General features: G+C 39.3%; 1 protein-coding gene across 2 annotated transcripts in view; it reads right to left on the reverse strand.

Moving 5' to 3' along the window:
* Positions 1-23,259, reverse strand: part of LOC149262759 (MADS-box transcription factor 6-like) — a 405,681-nt gene that overhangs the window by 129,239 nt on the left and 253,183 nt on the right. For both annotated transcript variants that reach the window (XM_089425165.1, XM_089425162.1), the window contains exon 5: positions 20,300-20,341. In XM_089425165.1, the coding sequence (XP_089281291.1) occupies positions 20,300-20,341 (42 nt within the window). The remainder of the gene's footprint in view (positions 1-20,299; positions 20,342-23,259) is intronic.

Below are 23,259 nucleotides of genomic sequence, written 5' to 3' on the forward strand. Positions count from 1 at the left end.
ATGATAAGATAAGACAATGACATTATTGTGCTCCTTGCTTGAATCTTGGCACTATCTAATCACTTCCATTAGTTTTTTAGGACAACTGATTCTCTTGACTATCACTTTATTCTGGGAGCATTGTTGTTTGATGAGGTGCAAAGCAAATCTAGTATAAAAACTTCCACACTTGTAGAAATCGTGGCTAGAGGTCCTTATAGAGAAAGAGGGGAGAAATTCAGAAATATATCAAGATCTAAGTCAAAAGGAAAGAAGGGTAAGATAAAATGTTGGCATTGCAGTAAAATAGGGCATATTAAGAAAGATTGTTGCAAGTGGTGGGAATCTAACGAAGTCCCAAAAAGGGAAACAATTTCAATTGAATCAAGTTCATGTATCTATCTATAATATATCCCAATATCATGAAGAATAGTTATTAGATTTTGGTGCTTCAAATCATGTGTCCACGTAGGAATTGGTTTTATTCTTATCAAACTATTGATGGTGGTATTGTTCTTATGAGAAAGAATGTGTCTTCTGACACTTTTGGGGTTGAGAGTATTAAGATTAAAATGTTTGATGGCATTTTAAGGACGTTGATAGAAATAAAACATGTACTTTAACTTAAAAGGAATTTAATTTCTTTGGGATTTCCAATTTTGGAAGCTACAAATTTACAAGTTAAATGGAATATTGCAAGTGTCCAAGGACATCTTAGTGGTTATGAAGGACATAATGATTAAGAACCTTTACAAGTTAGAAGGAAACACTTAAATAAAAGAATTAGAAATGGTATTTAAATAAGCTAATGAATCTACTCATTTATAACATCAATGTTTGGGCCATATGAGTAAGAAAGCATTAAAGGTACCTATAAACCACAAGCAACTTCCAGAATTGAAATCTTTGAATTTGACTTGAAAGTTATGTCTTTGGGAAGCAACAAGGACAAAAGTTTAAAATAAGGGTTGTAGAAGTGAAGGTATTCTTGATTATATCCATTTAGATGCAAGCGGATCATTTCCCACAATTTATTTATTGAAGCCTATATTTTTGTAATATTTATAGATGATCATTCTAAGAAGATGTGGGTCTATGTTTTAAAAAGGAAAGTTGATTTCTTTAATATATTTAAACAATTTAAAGTTCTAGTTGAAAACATAACTTGGAAGGCAATCAAGTGCTTGAGAACAAATAATGGGGGCAAGTTCACATCTTTGGAGTTTGGAAAATATTGCAAGGAAGCTAGGATCGAAGGGTATAAAACTACAATAGACACTCCCTAGAAAAATGGCAAGGGAAAATGCATGAACATAACTCTCCTCGAGAGACAAAGAAGCATGCTCATTAATGCCACTTTGCAACAATATGTTGAAAATAGTAGCAAAGGTCTTCTTGACTTGTGCCTTAGTCAAGAAAGACTTTGATTTGTTTTTCCTTTGTCAAGTATGAGTTCATGAAGTGGACGAGTTAGTTTATTCATGTGTAGATATGGAGTTTCAATTTTGTGGCTAAGGGTGAGTTTGTATTTAGAAAAATGCGAGTTGATGAGCTTCAGTCTTGATTGAATCAAGGACATGTTGAACTAGGAGTTGACTTAGTTAACAACTCGAACTCAACTTGTGGTTCTAAAATTTTATTTGCTAGATATAGCATGATCAAATTGCATAAAAGGAGGACGAAGGCACAACTTGAATGATTCTTTCATGCACAAGGTTGTGAGCGTGAGAGAGATTGTTGTTAGGAGGGCGTATTAAGGAGGAGCATGTACGCAGATTAGAGGAGAGAATTTCCTTACTGATCTGTGCTAGGATTTAGGAGTAAATTATTAAAAGATAGGTTCCTATTATGCACTAGGAAATAGGAGATTCCAACACTATGAAATAGGGTAGAAGCTGCACAAGCAAGGAGGAGTTGGTTCAAGGTTATTTGCAGGGCATTTCAAGCTTAGTCTAAGTAAGAACAATTGTGTTTTTTGTGAAATAATATTGCCTTATAAAGAAATCTAATTGCTCAAAATTCTCTAATGAAATCTACAGCAAGGAGAGGGTGTTCCTAGTTTGGTTCCCCAGAAAAATTATTGTGTTGAATTCGTCTGATTGTGTCCTTATCTCTAGGCTTTATTTTGTTGCATATCTATTGTTGAGAAATTCTATATCTTGGTGATAAGTTAACTAGTTTAGTTTTCAGAAATCATCAAGTAATTCCAGAGTTTCAAGGAAATTCAACATGGTATCAGAGCAGAGATCGGCATAAATATCAGAACATAGAGAAGGGACAAAGGAGCCTTGTGGGCTAAGATTTCAGGCTTGTTAAGGAGGAAATTGTTATGTGGTTTCTACATGCCCTAGTTTGGCCTCTGTTTAGGGTTACATTGCTTCAAGAATTATGCCCTAGCTGTATGTGAAATTCGCTAAGGTTTTGTCCTTGAGAAAGGGATTGTGGCCTTGGTTTGTTATCTATCTAAAGGGATAAATTCTAATCGTTGTGGGGGGAGGGAGGAGGATCTAATCTGCTAGCGTGATTGTGGATTAGAGGCCAAATTTGCCTCAGATTGTAGTGCACTAAAGGAATGGCATTATAGGCCGAGTTTTGGAATTGAAGATCTGAAGGAGGGCTACAAATATAGCCTCAGACGGATGAGCAACGAAGTGTTTTTGCAGAAAGGAAGGTTCTAATAAGTGAACAATGAGGGTTTGATACATGGAAAGTAGGCATGTTGAAGGTGAGTGAAGTCTGTCAATGATCTTGACAGTGTGTTGAGGTGTGTAAGGTTTGTCTGTGTGTTGTGAGTAGGCTAATCTCTGTCGATCCTTGCTACTAGCGGAAGGGTTGTCAATAAGAGTATTGAACAACAATGTTTTTGTGCCCAAGTTCTGTGATATTGGTGGAGCAATATCACTGATAGGTGGTAGCCTTGTCAAGCCCTAAGTTCATTGACTGTGGTGGAGCAGAGTTGATTAGTGAGGGTAATTTTTGAAGAGTAAAGCAGAATAATTCCTTGGATAGCAGTGTGGCATTCCTAGGACTAGGTCAGATCACAATTTAGAGGAAGCCTCTAACTTTTTCTCATGAGTGAGAGGATCACAGTAGCGTTGGATGATAATGGAGTGGTTGGGTATGTGAAGTAGGGAATATCTCCACCTCAAGATGCCCAACAATTGATCCAACATAATAAGAATGACACCAAGGTGAAGAGGATCATTCTAGAAGGGCTCAGAGATCATATACTTCCCATCTCTATGAGAAAAAGACAATGTTTGACATGTACAAAGCTACCATGGATCTCTTTCACGGCAACAGTGATGCCACGAAGCTTGCTCTCAAAGAGAAGCTAAGAAGTATCCAAATAAGCGAAGACGATCCCATCATCACATATCTCTCAAAGTTCACTCATGTTCGAGATCAGCTAGGTGGTGTGGGGGTGACTATACCAGAGAGTGACCTAGTGAGTTTCGTATTACTAGGACTACATAAGACTTGTTATAGTTTCTAGTATGTAGTAAGTGGCACAGAAATTTTTTTGAGTTGGGAAAGGCTATGGGGTGATTGCGTTCAAGAAGAGATCTAGAGAGGGCCCAAAGATGTTAGATCAACGAAAATAAAGGATGAGGAGAACTTTTCCCTGGCAAACAAAGCCAACAGCCAGAAGGGCCAAGGATAGGTCAAGTCTAGTCAAAAGGGAGAGAAGAAGAAGAAGGCTTTAAGCAAGATCGATTGCTTCCATTGCCATGAGTTCAGAAACTATGGCATTAAGTGTCTTAATTGGAAGGAGTAATTAAGGAGTCCGAGAAGGCTCATGCAACTGCATCAGTAGAGGTAGATTAATTTTCTACCCAGTTCGAGAAAGATTTCTCAATGATTTCTTACATAGCAAGCTTAGTAGGAAACAATGTGTGGCATTGATTTAGGAGCTTCCTTCCACATGACTAGGAACAAGAAGTATTTCATCCACCTGATGGAGAAGGACATGCAGTTTCAAATCATGCTAGGAGATGATGGTACATATGCAGCTAGAGGTGTTGGTATTGTCAGTTTTCAGAGGGATTTAGGTAATCCTCTCTATCTTATAGATGTCCTCTATGTTCCAGGATTAAAGAAAAATATTTCATTGGTATCTACCCTTGAGGACAAGGGTTATGATGTTATCTTCAACAGAGGTAAGGCTCCATCACTTAGCTTCTAAATGTAAGAAGTAAATAGGTGTAAGGAAGAAGAATTTGTACTTACTACACACTGACACTAACACTAGTGGAGCCTTGAGCAACAATGCAGGAAGATCTCAAAGTAGAGAGGTCATGATTGAGGGAGAGCAAGGTAGAGCTCTCAAGATGGAGCCTCAACCAATATCTAAGTTTGAGTCTCTACTAGTTGGCAGGTTGGTTGACCAGCAGGATCATGAGGAGCATAACCCAAGGTGAGTGGAGGTAGCCACTCAGTCAGTGGTTCCCACTATATGGAGAGATTGAGCCAAGTGGGCAAAGGAATTGTTTAAGGGAGATCAGGAGAGAGTTGGATCTTCTAGTCCCACCTTCAATCAGAGTAAGCAACCACATAACTACATGGGGTACATGGAACTTATGACTAAGGTGATAGACTCACAAAGCTTGGTTGCAAAGAACAAGTCTTCATATTAGATTCCATAGAAGAAAGTGGGCAAGTCTTTTTGTACAAAGGGACAAACTACGGCGGTGAAGAACGCGGTAGTGTTGGACACATATCCAAGTGGACGAGGTTCTTCCAGAAGCACCATCCTCACTAAGAGTGAGTGTTGAAAATAGTAACGAATAAGGTCTTCTTGACTTGTGCCTTAGTCAAGAAAGACTTCGATTTGTTTTCCTTTTGTCAACGAGCTCATGAAATGGAAGAGTTAGTTTGCTCATGCGCAGATATGAAGGCTCAATTATGTGGTTATCCAAGTGCGAGTTCATATTTAGAAAAAGATGAGTTGATGAGCTTCAGTCTTGATTGAAGCAAGGATGTGTAGAACTAGGAGTTGACTTAGTTAATAAGTCGAACTCAACTTGTGGTTCTAAAATTGTCTTTGCGAGTTATAGCTTGATCAAACTGCATAAAAGGAGGACGAAGGCATAGCTTGGATCATACTTTTATGCACAAGGTTGTATGTGTGAGAGAGCTTGTTACTAGGAGAGAGTATTAAGGAGCTTGTACACAGATTAGAGGAGAAAATTTCCTTGATGGCTTTCACTAGGATTTAGGAGTAAATTCCTAAAAGGTAGGAGCCTATTATGCGCTAGGAAATAGTGCAAAAATTGTGCAAGCAAGGAGGACTTGATTCAAGGTTATTTGCAGGGTGCTTCAAGCTTAGTCTAAGCAGTTAGAACAATTTTTCTTTCTATGAAACAATATTTCCTTATAAAGAAACTTAATTCCCCATAATTTTCTCAATAAAATCTACAACAAGGAGAGCGTTTTCCTAGATGGATTCCATAGAAAAATTATCGTGCTAAATTTGTGTGATTGTGTCTTTATCTTTGTGCTTTATTTTGTTGCACATCTATTGTTGGGAAATTTTGTATCTTTGCGAAAAGTTAACTAGTTTAGTTTTCAAAAATCATCTATGTAGCTATAGAATTTCAAGGAAATTCAACACAATAGTTATGGGAAAAAGTAGTCACCACTACTTGATATTTGGTGAATTAATCACCATTTGTCGCAACATATTGTAAAATTCTTGAAGAGGCATGGACAAGTCATCCTTGCGATTACTCAAATTTAAAATTTTTAGGTTGTGAAACTTATGCTCCTACTCCTAAAAATCAATGTTCTAAATTAGACCCAAGATCAAAGAAGTACTTTTTAATTGGTTATATGATAATGTAGTTAAGCGATAGAGATTTTGAGATCCTACTTTATACAAAAACATCATTGCTAGAGATGTAGTATTTGACGAGTCCACTCTTATAAAAATCATACAGTGTAGAAGTTGAAGCAAAACAAGTATAGGTAACACAACATCAAGAAATACAATTGGAGACATACATTTATTGAAACAAGCAAGAATAAGATTTTGATAAAGAAGAAGAGAATGATACAAAAAATGTATAAAGAAATGTAGAAACACCACAACTAACATTGATGAGATCTACGTCGGACATAAATCCTCCTAAGAGGCATGAACATTATGTTACATATATTGCTTTGACTACAAATGATGGGGAGCCTTCATGTTATTAGGAAGCAAGAAGTGACACTAATAGCACCAAATTGGAAATAACAAAGAAAGAAGAAATGGATACCTTGGAGAAAAGCAAAGCATGGCACCTAGTAGAACACCCAAAGGACAAAAGGTTTGTTAGGTGCAAGTGGGTCTACAAATTGAAGAAGGCTATTGACAACAATATTGAGAGACACAAAGCAACACTTGTTGCAAAAGAATATTCTCAAATGGAAGGTATTTCCATGAAATGTTGTCATCTATTGTCAACCTTGTTTCTATTTGGGTTGTGTTGAGGGTGCTGGACCCGCCAACATCAGGGGATCTCCCCAGTACGAAGTCCCAACTAGACCTCACACTGTTTGGTGTAGGATTCCCATCCAGTACGATGGCCCGATTGCCATTATCTTAAAGATATGCCTTAGCTCTTGCTTGTCAGCACGTGAGAGTGGTCTACTTTGTCTTCAAACAGCAAGGTTCGCGTGCCTGGTGAGTCCTGGTGTTACTTGTGTCAAGGTTCTCTCACCACAGAGAGAGAGGGTGGGAGTGAGTCTTAAGTCAGATGGGAGGAAGTCTCAACTCTATCGAAGGCACACAACACAACCCGACATGCACAACTTCCAGAAGAGTAATCCACACGAATGCGACAATCACAACACACAAAAGAAGATAGCACGTACAACACCCAATGGGCAGTCCGTGCTAGTGTGTGGGTCATTATAGTAGGTTTCGTAAAAGGTTATGTCTGATGTCTGGGAGGTAACCAACACGGGCAGCACAACATTAACAACTTATACAACACATTTTCATAAATATATATATTAGAACAACTTAATGAGTTCAATTGTTCAACACAGGTTAAAGCAACATGTATTATAAGTGTTCAAGATTAATTCTTACAAACAGTTACAACACATGTGAGAAAACGTGTTGGCCTGTGAGCAAGCTTCTGAATTAAGTGAAATTTCTAAGAAACATCGATACACATTACATCACTAACCTCGTGGGCGGGGTGTTGGAGCCACTACTCGCTTCTCAAAGAAAAGATTGCAAACTCTCAAGGCTTTGTGGGAGGAGCCAAGGTGAAAATTCCTTTGCATGTACAAATGAGGGGGTATTTATAGCCAAGGGTGAAACTGGCCCTTGTGACTGTTCGACTTCCCTCATGATTGTTTGACTTCCATGACTTTTTAAATTACATGACTCTTCCGATTACAAGTGGATCTCTTGGACTTCCACATTACATTACATTGATTGACAACAGTATGGCCCACAATAGTGATGTGGTTGACATGACTCATGACACGACTCGACATGACAGTGCTGGTATGCTGTTGCTGGTGTGCATGTCGAGCTACAATGTTGCTGAGTGATGGATGTCTTCTTGGTGTATCGCAACTTCGCCTCCGCATGGCAAGTTGTACGAAGTCCTCGATGGTCATTGGGTTCGCTTAATGTTGCATGTGCACATTTCTCCCTTGTTTGTACTTTGGCATGCTTGACATGTTTACCCATTCAATAAAATATGTCCTCACATGTTTCTTCATTCGTCTGTTCGCAAAAATGTCTCTTCGCATGTTTCGTCCGTTCGCGAAATTGTCTCTTCGCATGTTTTGTTCGTTGGCGAAACTGTCTCTTCGCATGTTTTGTTCGTTCGTGAAACTATCTCTTCGCATGTTTCGTCCGTTCACCCATTCACGAACACATCCCTCTGCATGTACTCTCCTTGTTGATCCTAGTCGTCGCATTATGTTTGTTCATGTACTTGTATCTACAATCACTCATGATGAGATGACATCAAATCCATAAACCTCCTAGTCTACCATGATCCATGATCATTCGCTTTTGTATGCATGTGACCGGGAGTGAGAAAAAGGCTACGAAACTGCGCAAGGCGAGCTTCGAGATGTGATGCAAGCTCCGAGCACTGCTGGTCAAAATTGCACAGAGGCACCGAGAGACTGAGATGGACAATTCAGATCAGCGGTCACTGTCCGCGAAATCTGGCTCAATTGGAGGGCAGATCTGCACAGTTTCTCGGGTGAAGCAGTTTGTGCAACAGAGGGCCTTGGTAGAAAAACTGTGCAATTCTTGGAGGGAGTAGCCTACGGGCTTCACGAGGCTTGGCAACAAAAACCGCACAGTTCCTAGAAGGAGCTGGTAGCGAGCTATGGGGTTTGCTGGAGACAAAAACTACACAATTGTTGGGAGGCTGACTTGTTGAGCACCTCTGCGCATTTTCTAAGCTAAGCAGGGTGCTGGGTTGCTCAGGGGCTTGCTCAGAAATCTACGCAGTTTTCTGGATGAGCAGTCGGTCGACTTACAGATGACTAGCTGGGAAAAACTACGCAATCCTAGAGGTGAGACAGGGATGGACATTCGGTGTCTATTCGCCTGTCTGCATAGTTTTCATAGTTAGCGGAGCGGGTAAGGTCTGCAACCTTTGCACAATTTTTGAGGTGAGTGAGTCCCGAGGTGACTTCCCGATCGAACTCTCTGGTTGATTAGTAGGAGAGTTGGATGATCAACTTGTAGTCAGCGCAGATTGAAATGGCTTGTTGGACACTTCTATGTTGTTCTGGGCGACAGTCGGTCGAGTCGATTGCAAGGTGGAGGTTCGGCTATTAGAGGGTGATCCGGTCGTCAAAACCTCAACAAAATGACTAAGTGTGTGAGCGAGTGAACATTGCGAACACACACTCAACATAACTTGACGACAAGATGCCTCAAACCATCAAGACAACATATGTTCAACATGATTGACCGACAGTGCGAGCGACAAGCACGGTGCTTGTGATAGATCATTGAACAACCACGATGACGCTTGCACGACAGTGCATACAACATTATGTGTGAGTGCAATAGATGTGTACATGGCGAACATAACTCAAACACAACCTTCAACATCACCAAGATGAGGTCACAAGCATGACGTATCAATCAACATGTGGAAGATGACAGTTGGTCGAACAAGTGTAAAGAAGCGAGACATGTAGAAGAAACATATGAGATGACTTTTCGTGTGTGTACACATGCATGTTACTTAGGATAGGATGATATGACAATGACAAGCAATCCTGCAAACTCAACTAGGAGGCGTACTTCGGAAGATGTTCTTTACTTATCATACTTACCCTCAAGATGCTCATGCCTCCGGGGGAGTTCACATCCATTCCTGATCTTTTCCATTACCAGATTCCTTGGTCCTTCTCCTCAACTCCTTGGAAGCGATTTCAACATGCCACCTTTTCCTTTAGTCAGTGAGAGGTAGATTTGCGTGATTTCAGCGGATAGTGACTGCTGCTTGAATGGGGCCCTGGGAGGCCCATCTGTGCAGTTTCTACATGGAAGACAAACGAGACAACTTGGACACACTGCGCAGTTTTGAGGCTCAAGGCACTTTTGTGGGACAGGAGTCTTGGGAGGACACCTCTGCACAATTTCTAAGTGCAGTGCAAGTTGGGGCCTCTGTGGGCTGTGGGGTTTCAGTAGGCTAGGAAAGTTGGTGTCTATGCACACCGCAAGGTTTCAGCAGACAAGGGAGGAAGCTTGATGGTTGCAGAAGCAAAGCGCACAGTTCCGGGAAGCTGGATGAGGCTAGGTTGCTTGGGAAAATGGCCAAGTGTGAGATCAGTGAAACATATGCAAACATTGATCGCACACGGACACTTAGTGACACACCGTAGACCATCCAGAATACATAATACATACTTTGCTTGACGCAAAAACCTTCGTGACGTGAGTGCATTAGGTGAGTGTGAAACATGTCTATGTGATGACAATCACGCATACGCACATAATTCCCTTGAAGCAAGACAACATTCCCTCTTCATGACAAACAACAACCCCTATGCCCTAATATGACACATGTTGCATGAATATGAGAACGCAAACAACTCTTAAGATCAAAGAGGGGAGCTTGAAATCATCAGCTTACCAACAAGATATCAAGGATAATCGATTACAAGATCCAAGTTAGGCTCCGAAATTTGCATGCGAGCCAAAATTTTAGAGGGTGGTTGTAGCCTCTACAACATTTGGCAACACATTCGTAGATCTCCAACTCTCTGTATGGACCTTGTTTCGTGAAAAGTGAGTCTAACCCTTTAGGAAGTATTGTCCAATTCTTTGATCATCGTGGTTTCCACACTAGCTTGATTGAAAGATGTAGTCCCTGCCATTCTCTTGATCGGTCAACACACATTCCAAGCCAATTCAACCCAGTTGGTTCGATTGGGGATGAGGAGTATATTGGTGCACAAGTAATATGACAGTCTAAGTCTAAGTTTCATCTCTACTGTTGCTCCGCTGCCAACAGGCCTGGACAGTACCCCGACAGAGTCACGCAGGAACACAAGGATCACTCTGCTACCAGCAAGCCTGGTCAGTACCCCGACGGAGTTAATTGCATCACCTCTCTACACAGGAAGCCTTTCTGTTCTTTTGCCTTATTCATTTTTTCAGAATTTTCACATTTTCATTTTTTTCATTTTTCATTTTTCAAAGAACTGTGCGTAGGCACTTATTTATTCTAGAGCTAGAGGATGGATACTGATTTATTGAGAGCAAAAGAGATTGTTCCTTCAGAGAAGTATGTTATGTATACCTCTGGTATACTTTTTAAGGTTTTCCCCCTCAGCCTACTCTACTTGACTAAGCTGACAAGGGTTAACCCAAAACAACCGACTAGAGTAGGTGGCACTAGTTAGAGTGCAAGCGTTGTCTTTTCACCAAGACTCACTCTAAACAGAACGTATTTTCCATCAAGGAAGACAAAAAGTTCGTCATAAGAGAGAGGACAACAGATACCCAGATGTTTATAGTTGTACAAATCCTCTTAGATTCACCCGGCTTGTCTCGAGAGCCAAACACAGTTTCACAAGAAGTTGACCTACGGGTACAAGTAAGCAAAGAAGCAAAAAAGAAAAAAGAAGAAGTAAAGCGAAAGCAAAATAAGTAAGAGAAGAAAAGTAAGCAAGCAAACAAACATGCGAACCAAAAAGAAAAGTAAAGCAAGAAGCAAAGGCTACTCCTACTCCTACACTACACAGTGCATGGGCCTATTCATGTGAAGTATTTCTAATGCAGCCACCGACGTATTGGCTAGCCCATGTTGGTGAAGGCATAGTTCGCGAGAAGCACAGTCAAGCGAACCAGCACACACAAAATATATAACAATGAACACCAACACACTCCGAGTTCTAAAACATCCACAGAAAAGAAAAGAGTGAATGCACAAGACAGACATTCTACAAACTTAACATGGTGTTGTGACACATTGCGTATAGATGATAAACATATGCACCTTCTTGACAGTAGCACACAAGAAAATATGATCAAAATAGACAACGTATGCCTTTCAAGTGTGCTTGTTGTGAATGATTCCTCCAGTGCGCAAGCAATGGGATCATGTGATTCCGGTGGAGGAAGCGAAATTTGTGTGTTGGATTGATCTTCAGTGCATACAGATGAGTGATGAGAAGCCTCGGATGTTTCGCAAATTTTCTGATCAGAAGTGGAACTAACCTCAGGACAGTGAGGGCCTAACATAACCATCAGCTCAGGCTGAAGTGCCTCAACAGCCTAGGGAGTTTCCACTTCGTCAATAGATAAATCATCAGAGACCAGTGCCTTAGACAAATTAACAACGAGTGAATCAACATCGTGATTAGATGAAGAAGTACAGAGATGACGACAACCATCCTCAGAAAATCCAAGATGTTTGTGGGCATCCTCATGATTTGATGAATCATACAGAGGGCTAGATGAGAAGCAATAATGTTCACCCTCTGCGTTTCCGAAAAAAGAAAATTTAAGATCAAGTGGATTTTTAATGAAGAATTTGTACTTTCCGCTGTCAAATGATGTACTGACATTCGGTGTGTTTTGCAAATGATCAAAAGTAGATGCATCTTTGGATAGATTAACACAAGGACAATAAGAGATAACATAATCACCAATGATGTCAAGAAAAATCGGAGGAGGGCGCAGACAGAAGGAGGTCATCCTTCACTGTGGGTTCATGCTCAAATTCCCAGTCATACTCATCATGAATGATAGAGTAGGTTGGTTGTGCAACACCAACTCCGTCGAGGCTTGATCCTCATTCACAACAAGTGTAGAGCCCAGAACGGAAGAACGCAAGGTAGTGCAATCCGGAGGTTCAGGAGAACACGAAGACGGAGGCTAAGGTAACAAGTGTGTATGACAACCCATGGGCTTCCCAACCAAATCTGCACAGATATTGAGAGTAGTGAGGGTGGGAGGATGTGGCAGTTGAACATACGTGTGCGCATGTTCTCCCACATCACTCTGCGGTGGTGGAGCTATTTGATGAGTGGAAGGTGGAGAGTCACTTGTGACAACGACTGTGTCCACTTGTGATTGCGCAACTCCATCACCGAAGTATACTGAGCGAGGTTTGGACTTCAACTTCATCTTGGGATTGACAGTTTTGTTAAGACAATATTCGAATCTGTCCAAAAGATATTGAAACTTCATCTGCCTTTCTGTAGCTTCAAACTACAACACACAGAAGTGTTGCCAAAAATCCATAGGTGATTCTTGCGGAATCTTTCGTTGTTTTAACAATTTTTTGTCAAGAGGTTCTGGATCAAAATGATGGAAAGTAGATTCAATTAGATCATAAAACTGCTGAATTGAGTGCATGCAACTGTGAGGCAAGTTGTGGCACCATCATTGTGTGGATTCGCGAAGTGTGCGTGAAAGCAACAAGTTAGCCTCCTCATCCATCATCAATAAATGCATAGAAGTCTTGTAAGTACTCAGGCCAGGCCACTTCGCCTTCACCATCATACGTGAATTACGACAAGAGATCAAAAAAATCCCTCATGATGTCAAGACGTTCGGCATAAGAGAAACATCGCGGAGGGATGAGTCTAACTGTGTCCATGATGGATATGTGAAGATTCAAAACAGGATGTAAGGGCTTAGCTTGTCATCTGGCCCTCAAACTAGCGCCAAAATGTTGACGGTGTTATCCCTGCCAACATCAGGGGATCTCCCTGGTATGAAGTCCCAACTAGACCTCACACCGTTTGGTGTAGGAGTACCATCCAGTATGATTGCCCGATTGCCATTATCTTAAAGATATGCCTTAGCTCTTGCTTGTCAGCACGTGAGAATGGTCCGCTTTGTTTTCGAACAGCGAGGTTCGCGTGCCTGGTGAGTGTTGGTGTTACTTGTGTCAAGGTTCTCTCACAACAGAGAGAGAGGGTGGGAGTGAGTATCAAGTAGGATGGGAGGAATTCCCAACTCTGTCGGAGACACACAACACAACAAGACATGCACAGCTTCCAGAAGAGTAATCCACAAAGATGCTTTAGTCACAACACACAAAGGAAGATAGCACGCACAACACCCAGTGGGCAGTCCGCACAAGTGCGACGGTCATTATAGTAGGTTTTGTAAAAGGTTCTATTTGATGACCGGGAGGTAACCAACACGGGCAGGACAACGTTAACAACTTATACAACAAATTTTCATAAATATATGTATTAGAACAACTGAATGAGTTCAATTGTTTACCAGAGGTTAAAGCAACATGTAGTGTTCAACATTAATTCTTACAAACAGTTACAACAAGTGAGAAAACGTGTTGACCTGTGAGCAGGCTTCTGAATTAAGCGAAGGTTCCAAGACACATCAATACACCATACATCACTAACCCTGTGGGCGGGGCATTGGAGCCACTACTCGCTCCTCAAAGAAAAGATTACAGACATTCAAGGCTATGTGGGAGGAGCCAAGGTGAAAATTCCTTTGCATGTACAAATGAGGGGGTATTTATAACCAAGGGTGAAACTGGCCCTTATGACTGTTTGACTTCCCTCGTGATTGTTTGACTTCCATGACTTTTCAGATTACATGACTCTTCAGATTACAAGTGGGTCTCTTTGACTTCAACATTACATTACATTGATTGACAACAGTATGCCCACAATAGTGATGTGGCCGTCACGACTCACATGACTCGACATGATAGTGCTGGTATGTTCATGTTGCTGCTGGTGTGCATGTCAAGCTACAGTGTTGTTGAGTGATTGATATCTTCTTGGTGTATCGCAACTTCGCCTCCGCATGGCAAGGAGTGCGGAGTCCTCGATAGTCATTGGGTTCGCATGATGTTTCATGTGCACATTTCTCCTTTGTTTGTACTTTGACATGCTGGACATTTTTGTCTGTTCACGAAAATATGTCCTCACATGTTTCGTCATTCGCCCGTTTACAAAACTGTCTCTTTGCATGTTTCATCCATTTGCGAAACTGTCTCTTCACATGTTTCGTCCATTCGCGAAACTGTCTCTTCGCATGTTTCATCCGTTCGCGAAACTATCTCTTCGCATGTTTCGTCCATTCGTCCATTCACGAACACATCCCTTTGCATGTACTCTCCTTATTCATCCCATTCGTCGACGCATCATGTTTGTTCATGTACTTGTATTTGCAATCACTCATGATGAGACGACATCAAATCCATAAACCTCCTAGTCTACCATGATGCATGATCGTTCGCTTTGTATACAGGTGACCGAGAGAGAGGACAAGGCTGCGAAACTGTGCAAGGTGAGCTTCAAGCTGGCATGTGGGCTCCGGGCACCACTGGTGAAAATTGCGCAAAGGTCACCGGGACACTGAGATGGACAATTCGGATCAGCAATGACTGTCCACGAGATCCGGCTCGGCTGCAGGGTAGATTTGCGTAATTTCTAGGGTGAAGCAGTCTGTGCAGCAAAGGGTTTTGGCAACAAAAAATGGGCAATTCCTGGAGGGAGCAGTCTGCGGGCTTCAAGAGGCTTGGCAGCAAAAACTGCACAGTTCCTGGAAGGACCTGGCAATGCGCTGCAGGGTTTGCTGGAGATAAAAATTGCACAATTTCTAGGACGCTGACCTGCTGACCACCTTTGCGTAGTTTCTGAACAGAGCAGGGTGTTGGATTGCTCAGGGGGTTGCCCAAAAATCTACGTAGTTTTCTGAGTGGGCAACCGATCGGCTTACTAGTGACTGGTTGAAAAAACTGCGCAGTCTTGGAGGGGAGAGAGGGACAGACATTCGGTCTCTATCCGGCCTATCTGCACAGTTTTCTCAGTCAACAGAGCAGACAAGGTCTACAACTTCTGCGCAATCTTTGAGCGGAGTGAGTCCCAGGGTGACTGCCAGGTCAAACTCTCCAGTTGACCAGCATCAGAGTTGTATGATCAACTTGCAGTCAGTGTAGATTGAAATGGCTTGTTGGACACTTATGCGTTGTTCTGGGTGAAAATCAGTCGGGTCAATTACAAGGTGGAGGTCCGGTTGTTAAAGGGTGATCTGGTCGTCAGAAGTTCAATAAAATGACCAAGTGTGTAAGCGAGTGAATTTGTGCATACGCGAACATTGCAAACACACACTCAACATAACTTGACGACAAGACTCCTCAAACCATCAAAATATCATATGCTGAACATCACTGACCACGGTGCGAGCGACAAGCGCAGCGCTTGTGAAAGATCGTTGAATGACTGTGACGACGCCTGCACTATAGTGCATACAACATTATGAGTGAGTGGGATAGATGTGTACATGGCGAACACAACTCAAAGACAACCTTCAACATCACCAAGATGTGGTCACAAGCATGACATATCAATCAACATGCGGAAGACGATAGTTGGTCAAACAAATGAAAAGAAGCGAGACATGTAGAATAAACACATGAGATGACTTTTCGCGTTTGCACACATGCATGTTACTAAGGACAGGATGATATGACAAAGAGAAGCAGTCCTGCAAACTCAACTAAGAGGTGTACATTGAAAGATGTTCTTTACTTACCATATTTACCCTCAAGATGATCATGCATCTAGAGGAGTTCACATGCGGTCCTGATCTTTTCCATTACCCGGTTCCTTGGTCCTTCTCCTCAACTCCTTGGAAGCGATTTCAACATGCCACCTTTTCCTGTAGTCACTGATAGGTAGATCTGCGTGATTTCAGTTGATAGTGACTGTTGTTGGAATGGGACCATGGGATGCCCATCTACGCAGTTTCTACATGCAAGACAAACGAGACAACTTGGACACACTGCGCAGTTTTGAGGCTCAAGGTACTTTTGCGGGACAGGGGTCCTCGAAGGACACCTCTGCGCAGTTTCTGAGTGCAGTGCAGGTTGGGGCCTCTGTGGGCTGCGAGGTTTCAGCAAGCAAGGGAGGTTGATGTCTATGCGCACAACAAGGTTTCAACAGACAAGGGAGGAAGCTTGATGGTTGCAGAAGCAAAGCGCACAGTTCCAGGAAGCTGGATGAGGTTAGGTTGCTTGGGAAAATGGCTAAGTGTGAGATCAATGAAACATATGCAAACATTGATAGGACTCGACTGTGATCGCACACAGACACTTAGTGACACACTGTAGACCATCCAGAATACATAAGACACACTTTTCTTGGCGCAACAACCTTCGTGATGCGAGTGCGTGAGGTGAGTGTGAAACATGTCTATGTGATGACAATCACTCAGATGCACATAATTCACTTGAAGCAAGACAACATTCCCTCTACATGACAAACAACAACTCCTATGCCCAAATATGATACACGCTGCATGAAGATGAGAACACAGACAACTCTTAAGATCAAAGAGGTGAGCTTGAAATCATTAGCTTACCAACAAGAGACCAATGATAATTGGTCGCAGGATACAAGGTAGGTTCTAAAATTTGCATGCGAGCCAAAATTTTGGAGGGTGGTTGTAGCCGCTACAACAAGTTGTATTAGCACTAGTTGTTTTATTTATCCTTGAGTTGGAGTAGTTAGATGTTAAAAAAAACATTTTACAATATATATGGATGGCATATACATGGATATTAAATACCAAGACTAGGCACAATGATATTAAATACCGTTTTGTAAGAAAAGTTATTGATGAATGCGGAGTAAATCTTAAGAAGGTTCATAGCCAAGAAAATTGTGCAAACTGTCTCAGAAAACCAATAGCATTAAAGGAAGTTGCAATGGATTTTGGCTTCTCTTGGCTTGCAGAAAAGGAGATGAAATGGGTTTGGGCAGGGTATTAGGTAAGTTGTTGTCAAGGTGGAGATTGATGGGTTTGTGACAACAATAGGTATTTCAAAAACATATCACTGTTCCTCTTCTTATCAATTCAGGTGTTTCAAAATGTTTCACTTTTCACATTATGAAAATGCAAGCCAAGAATTCCACAAATTTGCACTTCACGAATTTCTTGAGGAAAAAATTAGGTATCCTTGCCTTGAGAATTTCTTGAGTATTTATGTTTCATTTGTCTTTTGTAATTTTTGGCTATTAATTTCCCATATGTAGCATGTATACCAACAATGTAATTGTTTGAGCTAAACCCTTAAAATTGCTTGATTTAGCTATTCTTTAAATAATTCGGAAAGCAAGCTTTCCAAACTTAAATGGGATGAGGGACAAGATAAATGCGATTTCACAACACAATGATTTTGGATGTTTCCAACATCCATATACTAATGGAATATATTTGCAATTTGTTCAGATAAAATATCATCTAAAGGGGGCTTCCATAGCTAATTTTGATAGATAACAAAGTTCAAACCATATATGTTGAAACAAAACATGATTCACTATTTACTTTCTATTTGTCGAACTCGATTTGAACTCATGGTCAATTCGATCTTTTTGGGTATATAATGCTAGAACTTTGAACTTACATGAGGCATCACCTCATTCATCCAGGCATGAAGATCACAACACAAGTGGTTTTTATAGAAGTTGAGCCCTTATAGTGAATTCAACATTCCTACTTCGTAGATCGTGCTAATATGAATATCTTTGTAATTATTTATGTAATAGTGTATCTTTTTCTTTATGTTTGAAACTCTCATCTTCTATCCATTTCTACTTGTAGTGTTAGATATAGATTCTTTGATTTTTTAAGTGCAAAATTATCTAAGAGATCAACTTTCATTATCAATAAACTTTTATATATTTCTTTAGATTAATGTTAAATATTTTTGTAAAGTATATGGTTTATTGGACGGGGTTTAAGTGATAATCACAAGGGATATTGATTTTTTGTAAACACTATTTAGGTTGAAAATATATATTAGTTTTGGATAAAGACTTAAAACTATTTTTTATTAGTTAAGAGTTACATTTTTTCGACAAGATTGCAAAAACATTTAACAGGATCCGAAATCTACCCCTACAAACCAGTGAATTAATTTAAACGACATAATTAAAAAAAATGATAATAAATAAACTCAAATTAACCAATAAACAATAATAATAATTATTCTCATTACTAACTAACAATTAAATTATAAGAAATTTTATTATTTTCAAATATATAATATAACTTAACACAATAATATCTTAATTTTAATTAATTTTATTTTCAAATATATAATATAGCTTAATACAATAATAGCTTAATTTTAATTAATTATTACATTATTAAAAATCAAAAGAAAATAATATAACTCCCAACTTGTACCAAATAAACTCATTTTAATTTACGCATATTTTAAATACATTAAGGTTTAATGTATAAGAATTTTGGTCCCTTTCTCATTGGTGTCTAAAGAAATTAGACTTGTCTTATAATTATGTCAGTGACTATAGGTTTTGTATGCTATTTTGCAATATACCTTTTATGAATGTATTAATATAGGTTTTGTATGCTCTATTTAGAGTAATACTGTTATAAAGACACACAAATTATAATTTACACTCACGATCTGTTTTCAACTGCCCCTCCATAAAGCCCATTCCAAACAATCAAGATGTTGTAATGTACTATACATCAAAAGAAATCCCTTTTGTAAAAGTGAGAAGTAAATGGTGAGTGTTCTAACTTCTAACAATCATAATGTTTTATGCTTAAGCCAGTGGTTCAATTTCTCCGACATTACAGAGAGCTACGTCCTTTTGAGGCCCTAAAATTCTGAAATGACCAGAAATTCAGCCATCTTAAGCACTTATCAGACAGTTGATACACTTTCAGATATGTGTAGGTATATGTATTTCACGATCAGAACTTGCAACTTGTTTTAACCAACGGCCTTGTTTTAGCAACAAATAGTATTTTATTTTGGGAAGTAAATGTTAGGTAGTTCATGTAAATTTGATTTGGTTAAGTTATTAAGAGTTTTTAATTTTTTGGGCTCCAGGTTTATGAAAATTTATGGTTTTGCCCATGTTATTCTTGTGGAATATAGGCTATTTAAAGATGGAAAGGCTCCAGGTAAATTGGTCTTGTGGGATCTCAACAACGATGTCTTTAGATACCAGCACTTCTCTTGATGTTTCATGATCCTAACGACTAATATGAGAGCATGGTAGCCAAAACAAGTGTAGAGAAAATCCAATGAATAACATGGGTTGGAGATATAAAGAGAAAGGAGTCAAATAGTGAGAAAGACTAAGTTAAGGTATGGATCAGCAAACCTAGAGATGCAGCAAAAGAATGGTCGTATGGAGGTTAACATGGAGGTGAAGTCAATGGTTTGAAGTTGAGGGAAGCAGCTAGCATGTGATGAGAGCCGCAGTGGTGTGTGAACACCCTAAGGGTTTTGGTCTAAGCAAAATGTATTTCCCTAGAAAGTTGTAAGACCTGTTGTTTAGACATACATGTTGCGTAGGAGTATGGATTGTTTGTAACACCTAAAGACTTTGATCAGGCATACATGTAGTGCAATGATGCATGGAGTCATCAAGTTGTGGAATGAACCACTTAGATAGGTACCACGGTGACAGGGGTACTGATATCCTAGCTTAGAGGCGAATGTTAGATCTCAGGTGAGATGGTTGATGAATGATTGAGACCAGGTTAATCTCTAAGAGTCAAGTTTAAGGGGGGAGATTGTTAGGGTGGTTCATGTAAACTTGACTTCGCCAAGTTACCAGTGGTTTTCGAGTTTTAGGTTTATGACAACCCATAGTTTTTCTCATGACATTCATGTGAAATATAACCTATTTAAAAACAGAAAAACCCTAAATAAATTGGTCCTTTGAGATTTATGAAATCCCAACAATAATTTCTTTAAACACCACCCCTCCTTTCAATCTTTCATGATCTTAATGAGAAATAACATAAATTAAAACTAAACTCTCTGCACACATGTTATTTTATAAACATTCATACCCTTTGGCGAAGTTCCTCAATCTGGTCCAGCATTACCTGCGTCTGCAGCAAATAATAACAACTACAAGTTGGAAATTTATTTGAAATAGAATCTGGTTTCACAGCAATAGATCTAAAACAATCAATAATCATTTTAACGTTATTCAACTAGCCCATTAAAAAGACAGAAGATGCATAGGTGTTAGAAACATATTTTTCGTACGAAATAATAGCAATTCCATCTTGAATCTAAATTGAGCAATAGGATTTACAAGAATCAATCAATAATTATTTCATGCAAGTTACTGAAGTACTCGATTAAAACGGCAGAAGATGCATAGGTATTAGGAACTAATATTTCATGAGAAACAAAATCCTCAGTCTCTTATATGAAAGTAGACCATGTTCGATCTTAGCCGCAGTATCAGTGTTTCAATAAGTTAGGAAGCTATATAAAATTTGAATTTTTTTAAAATAAGTGTCATAAAAATATAATGTAAAACACAACGATACTTTAATCTGAACAACATGTTGGTATTGGGTTATCAATCAAAGGATTTGGAAAACAAACAAGAAACTGCAAACTAGAGCACCAAGTATCGTATCTCAGTAATCCTGATCGCAGCCTGCTAACACATTAAAAAAGAGAGCCATTTCTAAAGAATGACAATAGTAGGGTCCCGTGTTGAAAGATGGAACATGAAATTGATTCCAGTTTGACAACGGCAAGATATGCGTTGGTGAGAGAGGGAACACGAAATCGATTCCAGCTTGTTATTGAGGTTCTATCTCTTCCAATTTTTTAATGTGAAAAAAGTTAATTCTGGATATACAGAGCACTACGAAAATAATATCTATTAACTAGTTAATTCTGGATATGCAGAGCACTACCAAAATAATATCTATTAGTGTAACTATAATATGATATGCGGAGTTTTCCAAATGCATCATGTTGGGTGATTGAGTGGAGCAGCATGAGTTGAACGTCGAGGAGCATTAATATAGTAAATTTGCATGTATTTAACTTTCTCAAGGCATGGATTGGCGAGAAATTATGAGTTGGTAATCTATTGATGGGTTGATTCCTAGGAGTACACTCACAGCCAAGGGCATATTGCAGCTTGGGCCCTCTGGCACGGGCAGTGATGGAGGGCTGAGATGGTACCATAACCCACAGGTTCGAGGACTTGGGTGGCATTGGGATCCAGGAGAATGCAATGGGGCTAGGATTGGCCAGAGGATTGTTTGGGATCCAGATGAATCTATCAAGGGAAAGAGTAAGAGTGGTTCGAGGATCGGTTGGGATTCAGGTATCAAAGGATCCATTCAAGATCATGTAGCATGGAGGTACGGAATAGCACACCGGGTTGTATGGGATACTGGTATCAATACTTTTGTTGTGGATAGCAGTGAATTACTTGAGGGCAAGCAATCTTTGGGTAGGAGGATTTGTAATATTCCCTTTCTTGATCTGGTCAAAATGGACAGAATCTGTTCATGGTATTTACAATGGTATTTTCTCATGGTGTCAGCCCATGGTATTTGCCTTCGGTTTTTGAGGGAAAATAATAAAATAGGGGCTTTGGACAGTCCATCAAGCCTATAAAAGGGGATAGAAGTTAAGCATTTGGATCATTCGGGTTTATCTATCTTGCTATGTTTTTCTTGAGAACTTGGTGTGGCCAGTTCCAATTTGATCCCAGGGACGAAAACCCGGTGGGAGTGTGCTCCAATGCATTTGTCTTGTCTTTGATAAACAGTCTTACGTGCCATTGCAAGGGATTGAAATTTATTGTATGACATGTACTATTTCTTCAATTATTAATATAAATAAAGGTTGCATTTTCATATCTGTTTTGTGTTTGGCGTTTTTACTGCAAATTTTTTTAGAACATCTAGATTGTATCAGATTTGTTAGAAATTGTGGTGTTTGGGATATTACAGAGAGTGAGCTGCGGGATTAGGAAGTGCAATTTCCTTAAAAAAATAAAAATTATGTGAGCATGGTGTTTCAAAAATGTTTTTTTTTAATACATATTTTAATATATTTTAAACCATATATATTAGAAAAAGAAATACAAAATATCAAATTAACCATAGAAAAACATAAATTTGATTACTAAATTAATGATGATCATGAAAACATCAACGATTAAATATACATACAAAATCAAGATCATGAAAAAATCAATCATTAAATATATATACAAAATGAACCTTCTACTAGTTATGACTTATAATATTATTATTAACCACAACTACAACTTTTAAATTTTAACCTATAAAATGTCAACAACAAATTGTTGTAGATAACATTATCATATTCATTAGCACGAAACAGAGTATCATATTCATTATGAAAAAGCTTTAAAATTCACTCAATAATTCAAAGGTTTAAACTTTAAAGTTCAAATTTAAATAGTCATATGATGTTTATAAAATAGGCCATAATAAAGATTAAGTACTAAGTTTTAGAGGTCATTTCTAAATAGGAAAAAAAGGAGATCTAGTACATACTAAACCTTCCTCCTAAACTTCTACTTATTTTTCTTTTGATGTATGAGGAAGATGAGCAAGAATAGGGGGAGTTAATCATGGAACACGACAAACAATTACATAGTCTCCACATAACATTGTATGTTGTAAAGCTAATCACAAAGCTCCTGCACTTAGAAGTTGGCTAGTGGATGTGGGTGGCATATTTACTCCATGAACATGATCACCATCATGATCACAAGTTCAACATCAACGCACTCTAAAACCGTGACTTCCATCCTCCAAATTCACCACCCTTGAATTCTTGTCCCACTTCACACATGTTCTACCATTCTTTGCTACCTCATTGCGCCGAGAGGCGTTCTACAGCTTAGTATGGGGGTAGATCTCACATAAACATGTAAACGTAAACATTTAACATTTAACGTTTAACATTTAACATTTTTAATTTAATGTTGGCCCTATTTCGAAATCAATCTAATTAT

This window comes from Pinus tabuliformis, chromosome 6, assembly GCF_031772625.1.
Source record: "Pinus tabuliformis cultivar Carrire ecotype Pingquan chromosome 6, CPIR1, whole genome shotgun sequence".
In the NCBI taxonomy this organism is placed as follows: Eukaryota; Viridiplantae; Streptophyta; class Pinopsida; order Pinales; family Pinaceae; genus Pinus; species Pinus tabuliformis.